Source organism: Trichechus manatus, unplaced genomic scaffold (assembly GCF_000243295.1).
Source record: "Trichechus manatus latirostris isolate Lorelei unplaced genomic scaffold, TriManLat1.0 scaffold00006, whole genome shotgun sequence".
Lineage (NCBI taxonomy): Eukaryota > Metazoa > Chordata > Mammalia > Sirenia > Trichechidae > Trichechus > Trichechus manatus.
The window spans coordinates 27,526,217-27,539,053 of record NW_004443942.1 but is presented as its reverse complement, the minus strand read 5'-3'; the positions used below and the strand labels follow the sequence as shown (position 1 = coordinate 27,539,053).

General features: G+C 45.0%; 1 protein-coding gene across 2 annotated transcripts in view; it reads right to left on the bottom strand.

The window, feature by feature from the left end:
- Positions 1–12,837, bottom strand: part of LDLRAD3 (low density lipoprotein receptor class A domain containing 3) — a 298,714-nt gene that overhangs the window by 126,695 nt on the left and 159,182 nt on the right. For both annotated transcript variants that reach the window (XM_004369802.3, XM_012557426.2), the window contains one exon: positions 8,998–9,132. In XM_004369802.3, coding sequence (XP_004369859.1) covers positions 8,998–9,132 — 135 coding nt within the window. The remainder of the gene's footprint in view (positions 1–8,997; positions 9,133–12,837) is intronic.

The following is a 12,837-nucleotide window of genomic DNA, read 5'->3' as shown; positions in this document are numbered from 1 at the left end:
ATATATATATATATACACATATATATATATCTTTCAGTCTCCATGAATGATTCTGGCATTGACCATTCTTTCAAGAGATGATACAGCTTGCAATCCACTCAAGTCAGTTCAAATGAAGGTGACGGTTTACTCAAGGATACTGAGGTCTCACTGAAAGGCAATGAATCTGGGCCTCATGGAAACTACAGCCGAGGTTTGGGAAGCCAGTCAGAACAAACGCAAATACTCTCTCCACCTCTCTCTGGGGTGCCGCTCCTCTATGCAGACCAACATCCTCTATTTATGAATTCTGTCCTTCCCAAAGGTGGCTTCCACGTGGCTGTGACCCCTCCCTACATGATGATTTTGCTCAGCCTTCCAAGGCCAATTCAGCCCTGAGTGTATTTTTTTGAGAGAGACACTCTGATTCACTTCAGGCCAGGCTGTGAAGTGATTAGCCCTGGGTCAGGTGCCATCGCTGGTTCAGTCAACAGTGGTTGTTATGGATCGAACTGTGACTCCAAAAAGATCTACTGAAGTCCTAAGCAGGTTACCTGTGATTGTGTCTTTGCAAATAGGGTCTTTGAAGATGTTATCGGGTTAACATGAGGTCATTCTGGAGTAGGGTGAGTCCTAATCCCATATGACTGGTGTCCTTATAAAAGAGGAGAAATATAGAGACAGGGAAACAGAGGAAGGGTAACATGTGAAGCTGCAGCTACAAGCCAAAGAATGCCTGGAGCCACCTGAAACAAGGAGAAAGGCATAGAATAGTTTCTTTCTCAGAGCCCTCAGAAGAAATCAACACAGTCGATACCCTGATCAGAACCTGTAGCCTCAGAATTATGGGAGAATAAATTTCTGTTGTTTTATGTGATCTAGTTTGTGGTATCGTTACGGCAGCTCTAGGAAACTAGTGGTTGAGGTAACCAGGGGGTGTCTTGGACAGTGGAGATGCAGTGTAATGGATCGCTTTTTGTGTGGCCTTTCTAGACATGGTCTTATAACTGCCACTCAGGTGATTAGGCAGGGCTGTGTGATAGAGTAACTGTGGCCCACCAAGGGTATTGGTCAGTTTTGTCATCCCATTGCTCTTGAAATGAGCCACCTCAAAGGTGGGAAAGAGAAGAGCCCACCACCATTAAGGCAGAACAGATTCGCAGGAGACAGCACAGTGGGCTTCCTGGCCCATGGAACAGGAAAGCTGAGTGCCTCTGGGCAGAGACTGAGGGCCAGGGAGAGGCATGTGTCATGGATTGAATTATGTTCCCCCAAAAATGTGTGTATCAATTTGGCTGGGCCATAATTCCCAATATTGTGTGGTTGTCCTCCATTTTGTGGTTGTAATTTTATGTTAAAGAGGATTAGAGTAGAACTGTAACACCCTTACTAAGGTCACATCCCTGATCCAAGGTAAAGGAATTTCCCTGGGGTGTGGCCAGTACTACCTTTTATCTTACAAGAGATAAAAGGAAAGGGAAGCAAGCAGAGAGTTGGGGACCTCATACCACCAAGAAAGCAGTGCCGAGAGCAGAGTGTGTCCTTTGGACCCAGGGCCCCTATGCGGAGAAGCCCCTAGTCCGGGGAAACACTGATGAGAAGGTCGACAGAGACAGAAAGTCTTTCCCTGGAGATGACATCCTGAATTTGGACTTTTAGCCTACTTTACTGTGAAGAAATAAACTTTTCTTTGTTAAAACCATCCACTTGTGGTATTTCGGTTATAACAGCACTAGATAACTAAGACAGTGTGCCTGCAAGCACAGCTGGGAAGAGGCTCTCCTGAGGGAAGAACTGCATCCTTGAGCGTTCCTGAGCCAGAATTGTAATCTGTTACTTCCCTAATAAACCCCATGATTGTGAGTATGGTCTGTGAGTTCTGTGTGGCCATTGGAATGAATTATCAAGCCTAGCTGAGAAGTAAAGGGTGCCATGGGAAGGACGGTTGGTGTCAGAATTGGTAAGGATGGTAGAGAGAGGATGCTTGTCTGGCCTCCACCTCATGGGAGTCAGCCTCACACTGTTGATCTTGGTTCTCCTTCCTCCTTGTGAAGTTAGAAGAGGTTGGACCCTGCCTCCATGCAATTTTGACAGGAGGGTTGACCCTTCTAATGACAGTAAGTGGAATACATGGTCTGGAAGGAGCTGAGGGCAGGACAGCTAATACTGTAGATGTAACATACCTTGACACCCTAATACACGGTAAATTAATGTTACATTTTCAAATGCCAAGTTTTATGTGACAGCTCTCAAGTTAGTAATACTGGTCAAATTGGTAGTTACGTATTTCTGGTCATTGTCTTCAACTGGAAAATAGGCTACTAGAGAATGGAGCCAAAAAACAAAACAAAACCTGTTGCTGTCAAGTTGATTCTGACTCAGCAACGCTATAGGACAGAGTAGAACTTCTCCATAGGGTTTCCAAGGAGCTGCTGGTAGATTTGAACTGCCAACTGTTTGGTTAGCAGGCTGAGCTCTTAACCACTGTGCCACCAGGGCTCCAGAGAATGAAGCGGCTCCTAGGAATTCTTCTGATACCTCACAGCACCTAGCAGTGTGCTCTGCACAAAGGAGACGTTTTAAAAACTGACCTGACCATGCAAATTTCACTGGCACACACATTACAAGAGGCACAAGGTTGCGAGCAAGAGAACTCATGGAAGGAGAACTTGGGTGTCACTTTGTGGTTTTCCAGAACCAAAGATTAACCAGACTGATGGTCTCCTGAGTTTCCAGGGAGAAACAAGGAGGAACTGAGAAAGGAGTGCTGGGAGCATCTGGTGGATGTGGCAGGAACTGTCATCTTTGCAACATTTCTACTTTTCACAGGCCACAGAACTGTTGGGTAGCCAAACTGGAGCCAAAAAAACAATGGGAACTTACTGGATTGCATAACCTAAGAAGGCTCTTCGAGCCACTAGTTGGAGGAGGGGGTGAACATCCAGCCCTGGGCATCTCCCCTCCCATACTATTCTCCTCTGAGGGAATTCATAGGATCCACTATTCCCCAGCCTCGGCTACAGTATTCCCAAGTCTCAACGAGATTTCCCTGGTCAGTGGGATAGCACAGCTCAATAAAACCTGGATAATCCGAATCCTCCCCATTCCCGGTGATAACAAGACCCTCCAGTGAATCTCTTTACCAGGGCTGAACATCTTATTCCTCCTGGTTTTCTACCCCTGGACCCATTTTCCAATTGAAGCATGCAAGAAAGAGGCCTCCACAAGCCAGCTTCAACCCATCCTCACAGCTTTTTCTCTCCCCCATTCCCATTTCAAACATACACTTTGCTCCAGCCATTCCAAATCTCTGTCTTTGAATGTGCTCTTCCTTCTGGCTAGAAGCCCAGCCCCAAGCTTCTTACTGGGTAAATTTTTATTTATCCTTAAAGACTGAGCAGAAATTTCACTTCTCTGAAGCCTTGCCATATTCCCCTAGGAAAAAATGGTCATTCCTTGCCTGGCCTCTGCTCCCACAGCGCACTGCTTACTTCTCTTTTGTGGCATTTATCACACTTTAAGGTAATTATCTGTAGGGGATTATGTTTCTCCCTTGCAAGACTGTGAGCAACTTTGATCTATCTTTGTATTTCTTCCAGTACCTTGACGGTGCTGGGCACTATCAGACCCTCTGTAAGTGATTTGTGTATGAATGCATATTAGGAAGAACCTAGGGAGTAAAAGGGTGTGTTTGTTCGGGTACGTGGTGGCACAAGCAACCAATGGAGGTATCAATGTCCTTTGCAGATCAAATAGCACAACACAGCAGCCCCCGCTCAATAAACTTGCAGAGGAGACTTCTAGAGAGCCAGCAAGCCCTGCACTCGATCCCATGGCCCTGAAACTTGGTCCACCTACCTCTGGAGGAGGCCTGTTCTGCCAGGTGTCCAGGCAGGAAGGACCGAAGCAGGGGCCAGGAGGGGGAAGAAAAGGACAGATGTGCGAAGGACAGGGATGGGAGAGACTAAAAAATCAACTCTTAAAGATTACCACAGTAGCTACAATACCAGGAAGCCATTACTGTCCTAAACGAGTGCAGAATCATTCTGGCTTGCTTCTAAATGAGGGACGTTTTAGAAATTTTCAAACTCCTGCTGCAGCGGTTCAAGAAAAGTTTCCCTGATGCAAACACTCAATTACTAAGAAGAAAATCCCCCAAGTACAGAAAGGCGGCAATCAACCTCTCACAACCTCCCTCCTGTTTCCATGACTAAAGTCAGCTTTTCTGCCTTTGCCAACCCAGCTGTGCTTTCAAAGTCTTAAAGTGGAAAAAAGGCTTCCACATTCCTCCTGCTAAACTTACCTCCAGCAGTTTTATTCTAAGTAAACCAAACCCGTTGCCGTTGAGTCGATTCCAACTCATAGTGACCCTATAGGACAGAGTAGAACTGCCCCACAGGGTTTCCAAGGAGCAGCTGGTGGATTCGAACTACCGACATTTTGGTTAGCAGCCAAGCTCTTAAGCTAAATGAGTTACTTAAGGGTGATGAGTTTCTTCTAGGGCGCCTCTAAGGAAGATCTGGACATTGCATGTTACCCACAAGTTTCATGGTAAATACTGACCACCCAACAAATTCTAGGCTGTGACATTTTGGGTTGGATCCCCTAAACCCAGACTTTTTTTTTTTTTTTTTTAAATAAATATAAAGCTCTTTTCCATTCATTCTTTAAAAATGAAACTAAAAACTAGCACTTCTCTCAGCTCACACCCTCCATGATTTCCCTAGAAATTATCTTTGGCTGCTCAGTTCCCCGGATCTATTTTTCAACAGAAAGCAAAGGTCTCTTCCAATAGCATAAGCTCCTTTTACTTCCAGTTATCCAGGCTAGTGGGGGGCATGCAGCAGCAGGGCAAAAAGCAAGCACAGCTGGAAAATGATACAACAGGTTCTCCAGTTTCACAAAATTAGTATCCCCACGGTGATTTTCCTTGGATTATTTCTAACCCTCGCCACTCTCATCCAGTTTATCATAAAATTTTGGTGATTCCAGCTTCAAATGCTTCTTGATAACCATCCCCCAGGCTCTGCAGGTGGGCTGTAGAGCTGCTGGCCTCGGCTGGGATTGATCCCACGCTGTGGGGTGGGTTCTGGTGCCACATTCTCCGTGGCCAGTATCTCCCAGACCATGCTCTTCTGGCAGGTCACTGGAAAGCAAGAGACAAAGCCCAAGGGAACAAGCCCATTTCAAGCCTCTGTTCTCATCACGTCCACTAACATTCCACTGGCCACAGCAAACCCAGAATCCATGGGACAGGGAAATTTATGCTGGCCACTCTGCCTGGTCACACACCAGGCAGAGGGAGAGGGTGAAGAATGAGGAAGAGAATGCAATCTACCACAGAGCCCGTACGTGGGGGGAGGGATGGGATGTGAAGGTACACCAAACTCCAAATTTCAGCAGTAGATAAAAGACCGTTCCCTCAACGGACCATACCATGCACCTGGTCACAATGGGCGAAAGCACGGAAGCCACTGACTGAACGGGGGTGGCATGAGCTGTTGGCCCCTTTGCACACAGCCGGAGCCCTGGTGATGTAGTGGTTAAGAGCTACAGCTGCTAACCCAAAGGTCGGCAATTCGAGTGAACCAGCTGCTCCTTGGAAACCCTGTGGGGCAGTTCTACTCTGTCCTATAGGGTCGTATGAGTTGGAATCAACTCAATGGCAACGGGTTTGTTTTTTTGTTTGTTTGTTTGCCCAGTAGCCACAAAGGCCCTCTTCTTTGGTTCTCTAAGCTATCAGGTTTTACTTCAGGGTTTGGGAGGGCAGGGCAGAAGCAATCGCTGTCCCTAATCCTTTGTGCCCAGCCATTTATCTATTCACTGTAAATCCAGGCTTCGGCTCTCTGTCAGTATGTCACTGGCTAATTAGGTCAGCTGGGACACTGGACTGGAGCATGAAACATCCAAGAGCAACTATCCTAAGGTGATCGGAGAATGGAGAAGCTGACGGACTTAGTCACGGCTTTCAGGCAACTTGGAAGGTTTCTGACTCCACTGACTCCAGCTCTGGGGCTGCTGTGGAGACAGAGGTAATGAAGCTTTTATACCAAGTACAGAAAACAACGATCAAGATATAGTCTGGGAATTGTCCTAAGAAGTAAGCATGGCTCTGTTGTTGTGTGCTGTCGAATGGATTCCAACTCAGGGAGACCCTATAGGACACAGAAGAACTGCCCCATAGGGTTGCCTAGGCTGTAATCTTTACGGAAGCAGATCACCAGGTCTTTCCTTCCTCGGAGTTGCTGGATGGGTTTGAACCGCCAACCTTTTGGTTAGCAGCCGAGTGCTTAACCATTGCGCACCAGCCCCCAGACAGCAGGCCAACCAGCACCTCTCCCCACCAACAGGATTCTCGCTCAGCTTTTTACCATCCCCTGAACACACCAAGCCCTCTCATGTCCGTCTCAGAGCCTCGACTCACTTTACTTTCTCACTCTGACCACTCTTTGGCAGTGTCGTATCCTCTTGTTCATATTTCTGTGTTGAACTTAGCATATGGTTGGGCTGATGTCTGTACCCTGCCTGAATGTGACTTCTTGGGGACAAAGATGACTTCTGTATCCCTCATAGGCAGCACAGGGCTTGGTGCATGGGAGGTACCCCATTAGCAACCCGCTGACACAGAAGCCCAGTGTGAAGACACACACACACATACACGTACACACACACGCCATCACTATTAGCTTCTGGTAAGGTGCCAAACTTCACTGCCAGCTTTCCAAATTCTCCTCAAGCCTTATCACCAGGATACAGCAAGCAAGAAAAAGAAATTGCAACCCAACTGCCAAAGCTCAATTAACTATCTTGGCGTTGGTGGCTTCTTCAGGACAGCTTAACTTCCCAGCATTCCTCAAGAGGCGGGAAGGTGAGCAGGCATCCGTATTCTCTCTTACTCTATTTTTTTTTTTTACTAAAAGAAAAACTTGAGTACAAACATAGAGAAAACATGTCAGTCTTCATACTCAACCACCCCTACGAGCTCACCAGAATAAGAGCTGGACTGACCACCTAGAGTTCTTGGTCCCAGTTTAGTGATAACCAGATGGCAGTACAATGCGGTGATGAAGGAATTAATTTGTACACCAGATAACCTGAATTCCTATCCTGACTCCATCACTTACTAGCTGTGGGGCCTTGGCCGAGGAACACTCTGAGTTCCTCAGATTCATCATCTAGAAAATGGGGGATGATAATAGCATTTATTCACATAAGGATTTTGTGAGGATTAAATAGGAAAATGAAAGTAAAACGCATAAAATGATGGCTGACATTTATCTAGTACTGATCTGTACACTGGGGCCCAGGAAACTCTTCTAGATACTGGCCCCAGTAATATGTACTGTCTTCCTCCCCTCACTCCCAAATCTCTACTAGCCCAGCTTATAGGTTTTCAGGGTCTTTACTTACAATTTCACAAAATAAGAGCTTCTTCTCTTCTCTCTTCCTTCCCTTCCCCTCCCCTCCCCTCCCCTCTTCCTCCCTTCTCTTCCTCTCTCCCTCTCTTCTTCCTTTCTTTGCTGGGTGGTGCAAACAGTTAACACACTTGGCTGCTTTCCAAAAGGTTCGAGTTCACCCAGAAGCACCTCGAAGAAAGATCTGGCAATCTACTTCTGAAAAATCAGCCGCTGAAAACCCTACAGAGCACAGTTCTCCTCTAACTCACATGGAGTGGCCATGAATTGGAATCAAAGTTAGACATATAGATATAAATACATATAAATCACTGGTTCTGTATCTCTAGAGACCGCTAAGACAGTGATCTATTCTCACCAGTGGCCTATTCATGACCCATCTGTTCATTCGCTAATTGACTCACTCATTTTTAATAACAATTAAAAAAAAAAAAAACAAAATAACAACTAAGACCTTGAAAATAATCAACATCTAACTATATGGAACTTCTCCCATCAATCTACCTCCCCACATATGAGTTAACTATCATCCTCTTTGCTTTGCTTTTTACATTTTTATTAAATTTATCAACTGTGGTTTAGTCACACGATGGAATATTGAATAACAGTCAAAACAAATGAACGCCACCAACACACAATAATATGAAGAAAGTGTACACTGCACACAGATGATACCAGTTTTTAACAGTAGAAATATGTACTTTTTAAGATGCCTTAAAATGGACGTATATTTTTAAATCTTTGTGTTTTTTCCTAATCGCTGACGGAATGCATGATTTGAGTAAAGAAATGTACCTGGTCAGTTTAACAGGGGAGGATATGACCTTATCCCACACATTCTATCTTCCCAAGGTTCCCCAAGAAAGCTTACTTCTCCACCCCTCAGCTGCATCCTTCAGCTTCAATAAAATAGCACCGAAATCAAGAGCCCTGAAATGAGCAGGCAATCCACGCAAGAGGAAACAATAGTAAACAAACACGTGAGGGAAATGTTCAACTTCACTCCTAACCAGAGAAACACAAATTAAAGCATTTGGGGAGCTATCACTCTACAACTAGTAACCTAGCAAAAACAAAACAAAATCGAACACCAATGAATGCCCGTGATCATACGTTAAGACTGACGTATGCAGACAATGCTAGCAACACAATAAACTTAAAAAGGCGAACACTCACACGGCTGTATGGCAAGGTATAGCCATGAACCATGCAGCTGTTCCCACTGTGGGATTTATCCTAAAGAAATAGTCCAATGAAAAGAAGGAATGTAGATGCCCCCCTACAATGCAACGATTTAGAGAACCACAGTATAGCAACATGACAGAATGTAAGGCAGCTGAGGCAACTTACAATTGTGAAGGAAAACGTATATGATGTATAAGACATGGAAAATACAGAGGACAAAATGGTAAGTGTGTAATAGTTAAAACTATGCAAACACGTCTATCCACGTGTACCAAGGCTGTGAGGTAATGGGCAAAAATGAACATAGCTGTTGTAGTGGGTGGTGGGTATGGGTGTTGTTTCCTCCCTTTCAGTGTTTTCTTCAGTGTTACTGTGATGCTGGGCTGCAATTATTTTTTAGAGCTTGAAAGGCTCCTACCTTGAGAACTTTCACAGCTTTCCTCGTCACTGTTGTCTTGACAGTTGTTTTGCCCATCGCAAATGAAGCTCTTGTCAATGCAGAGGCCGTTCTTGCAGTGGAAGCGGGCGGTGGAACAAAGCAGGGGGTTTGCTGCTGTGAAGGGAAAACAAGAAGATCACCAGGGATGCTAATAGGTTCCCTTGGGGACACAGGAATCTTCCTAGCCCGGGGTATGTCCCGCTCAGGAGGCCATGGGCCCATCTTCCAAGATGGCAGACTCAAACCTTGTCCTGGGAGATTGGCCAGCCAATGACTGGGGCAGGCAAGACTTACTCTGCCTTATTCTAAAGGTTCCTTTTCCCAAGCCACCATGTTGATGCCATGTAACCATACCAGCAAGGCCAGAGGTCAATGCCTCACCCTAAGCAGTCAACCTCTAAGCTGGCCAGCAGCCTTTGAAAGGTCTGGGGCAAAAAGTGAACCTCAAGGACGCCTCTGGAAGAATAAAGAAGTGAATGGCTAGTGGCAGAAGATGAAAGACACATAGAGAAAAAGCAAAGTCAGAAAGAGTAGCTGAGTTGGGGATCCATGAATCTCCTTCACCAAGGGAATGATGACATGATCTGGCCCAAGAGCTACACAGAATCATTCCAGTTCCTTAACTATACATCAGGCTCTTAATTCCTCACGTATCTTATGGGTCACCAAGGTTAACTTTGGGGTCTTGATTCCTTCTTTGCAGTCAACGAATCCCATTAACCTAGTTGGTCAGTGGCCATTTATTGAGTGGCTTCCATGTGAGACTCCCTGTTCTAAGCACTTTCAGGGCCTTTAAGACAAATAGCACATATGGTCCCTTCCTTCAAGGAAAAGGGTGGTAAATGGCCAGTCTGAGGTCAACACAAAACTACTTAACAACACATGAGCAAATCTTCACATGAAAACCAGTATTTCTACATACAATTTACCTTGCTTCCACATTCCTTGCAGTGCAATTCAAATAAGGCTCATTCCAGAGCTCTGATGTCAATAAACGAAGCAGCAAAGTGAAAAGAAACTCCTATTCCAGCTCTGCTATTTATTACCCGTGTAATCTTGGGCAAATCACTTCGCCTGTCTGGGCCTTGGTCTCTTTATCAGAGGACAGGACCAGCTACAGTTTGTAGGGTCCAGTGCAAACTGAAAACACAGCGGCCATTGTTCAAAAGTTATTAAAAAAATTCAAGACAGCAATGGGAGAGGATAAAACCACGCGTGGGGCCCCTCTAAGCCAGGGTCCTGTGTGACTGCACTGGTGGCAGGTCCAGGAAGCCAGCTCTGCTAAATCAAATGATATGACACGTGAGAAACTGTGGTATGTAGAGTCTGATACGTCTGATATACAGTACTGGTCTGGGGAACGTCAGACAAGCTCCCCATGTCTGCCTTGGTCCCACAGAGCCAGGCCCTCCCTCAAGGAGCAATACTGGCTCTGGATGAATAGGGGCCATTTTGGCAAGGAACTGAGCCTCCACCTGCATTACACGTGGTGGGAAAAACACCAGATGGGCACCATGTCTGGCACAGCAGATAGCTACAGGATTAGGGGCAAGTGAGCTCATGTACCTCTTGGTTTTTCTCAACTACAGGCGGCAGTTGTAATATACCATCCCTGGATCCTTCACTGAGTACTGTTAAGATACACAGAGATCATGGCTGCAGGACTTTGTAAACTTCACAGGGCTACGTAAACCCAAAGAGGCATTGGGGATTCAGTGGTAGAATTCTCACGATCCACACAGGAGATCTGGGTTTGATTCCTGGTCGATACACCTCATAAGCAGCCACCACCTTGCATTGCTACAATGCTAAACAGGTTTCAGCAGAGCTTCCAGACTAAGATGAACTAGAAAGAGAGGCCTGGTGATCTACTTCCAAAAATCAGCCAGCGGAAATCAGTCTGACCTGCAACTCATCAAGGGGATGGCACAGGACCAGGCAGTGTTTCGTTCCGTTGTGCACAGGGTTGCTGTGAGTCGAGGGCAAACTTGATGTCATCGAACAACAACCATATGTAAACTCAAAGGACTGGAGGTTTTTTTAAAAAAATTATTCAGTTCAGGAAGTTTGATTTGAAGGGTCAGAGGAGGTAGAGGGATGTGGAAGTCAGCCGTCTCAGTTTTGAGGATGGTGGACTAGTGTAAAGTCAAATAAAAGCAGTCTGGTCTGCAAATGGAAGTTTCAATTACTTAAATTGCTGCGGGCTAGAGAATGGCTCAACTTGATCAAGCTGAAACCAAGGCCTGACTTCAGCCAAAACCAAACGGTGAAACCCAAAACCACAGATCACATTTGTTTTCTGTCCAAGGCAGCCTCCAAACCCTATGCCCATCATCCTCCCACCCTGGTGGCCACCAGCTTCCACAGGACCTCTCTTGGGTCATGTCTACACAGCCAAAGTGGCAACAACAATCAACTCACTCAAACTGACAGCCTTGGGCAGATACTCTTAATTGCTCCAAGATGGGTAGTAGCAAGCTTTTGCGAATACCCTGGTGGGGTAGGCTGTGTTGGACTAGCCTGGCTGAGACTGCTGCCATGTGCTTGCTTTTTCTTCAGCCTTAGACTCTTTCAACTTTACAAATTTTCCCAAGAAAAAAAGCCATATATATGTGTGTGTGTGTAAACATACATACATACATGTATATGCATCTATATATTTTGTCAAGACCAACTAAGATGAACTATATCTTAAAACACAGCTCAGATAAAAAATCCAGATATTAAAAACCAAGTCACAGGCCGGTTTTAATGCATATAACCAACAAAGGACTATTAGCCAGAATATATAAAGAACTCCCACAAATCAAAAGGAAAAAGACAAAGAACTCAGGCAAAGAATGTGGTCAGGCAATTCACATAAGAGGAATAGCATATTGTCAATAAATACTGAAAAAATATTTTTAATTTCACAGGTAATGAATGAAGTACTCTGTTATAAGCATCAGGCTCGCCAAACTTAAGTCTTAAAATACCAATTTTGGCAAGGTGTGTGTAGAGGAAGTGTCATGGACTACTAGTGGGAGTGCAAATTAGTAAATCCACCTTGGGTCTTTTTAGTAATATCTAGTAAAGTTTAAGGTGCACATACCTTACAACCCAGCAATTTCACTCCCAGTTATATACTCTAGACACCAAAAACCAGTTGCCATAAATTTCAACTCATGGCAGCTCCATGTATATCACAGTGGAATTGGTTTTCAGTGGCTCATTTTTCAAGAGTAGATCACCAGGCCCTTCTTCCAGGGAGCCTCTGAGTGGACTATAACCTCCAACCTTTCAGTTAGCAGCTCAGCTCTTAACTGTTTGTACCACCCAGACACTCAACACTCTAGAGAGACTCTTGAAAAAGTACACAAGGAAATGTGTACAAAATTGATTACTGAAGCACAGTTTGTAAAATAAAAAAATTAGAAACAAACCCAATGTCCATCCACAGGAGAAAAGATACAATTTATTATATTGTTGGAGTCCCTGGGTGGTGCAAATGATTAACACACTGGGCTGCTAATCGAAAGGCTGACGGTTTGCATCCATCCAGAGGTGCATCAGGAGAAAGGTCTGCCCATCTACTTCTGAAAAATCAGCCACTGAAAAATCTACAGAGCACAGCTCTCCTCTGACACACATGGGGTTGTAATGAGTCAGAGCTGACTTGAGATTCAACAGCAACTGGATTTTTTTTTTTTTTTTTGCAATGGGATGCCATCAAGTTGATTCCGACTCATAGGACAGAGTAGAACTGCCTCATAGAGTTTCCAATGAGCAGCTGGTGGATTTGAACTACGGATCTTTTGGTGAACAGCTGTAGCATTAACT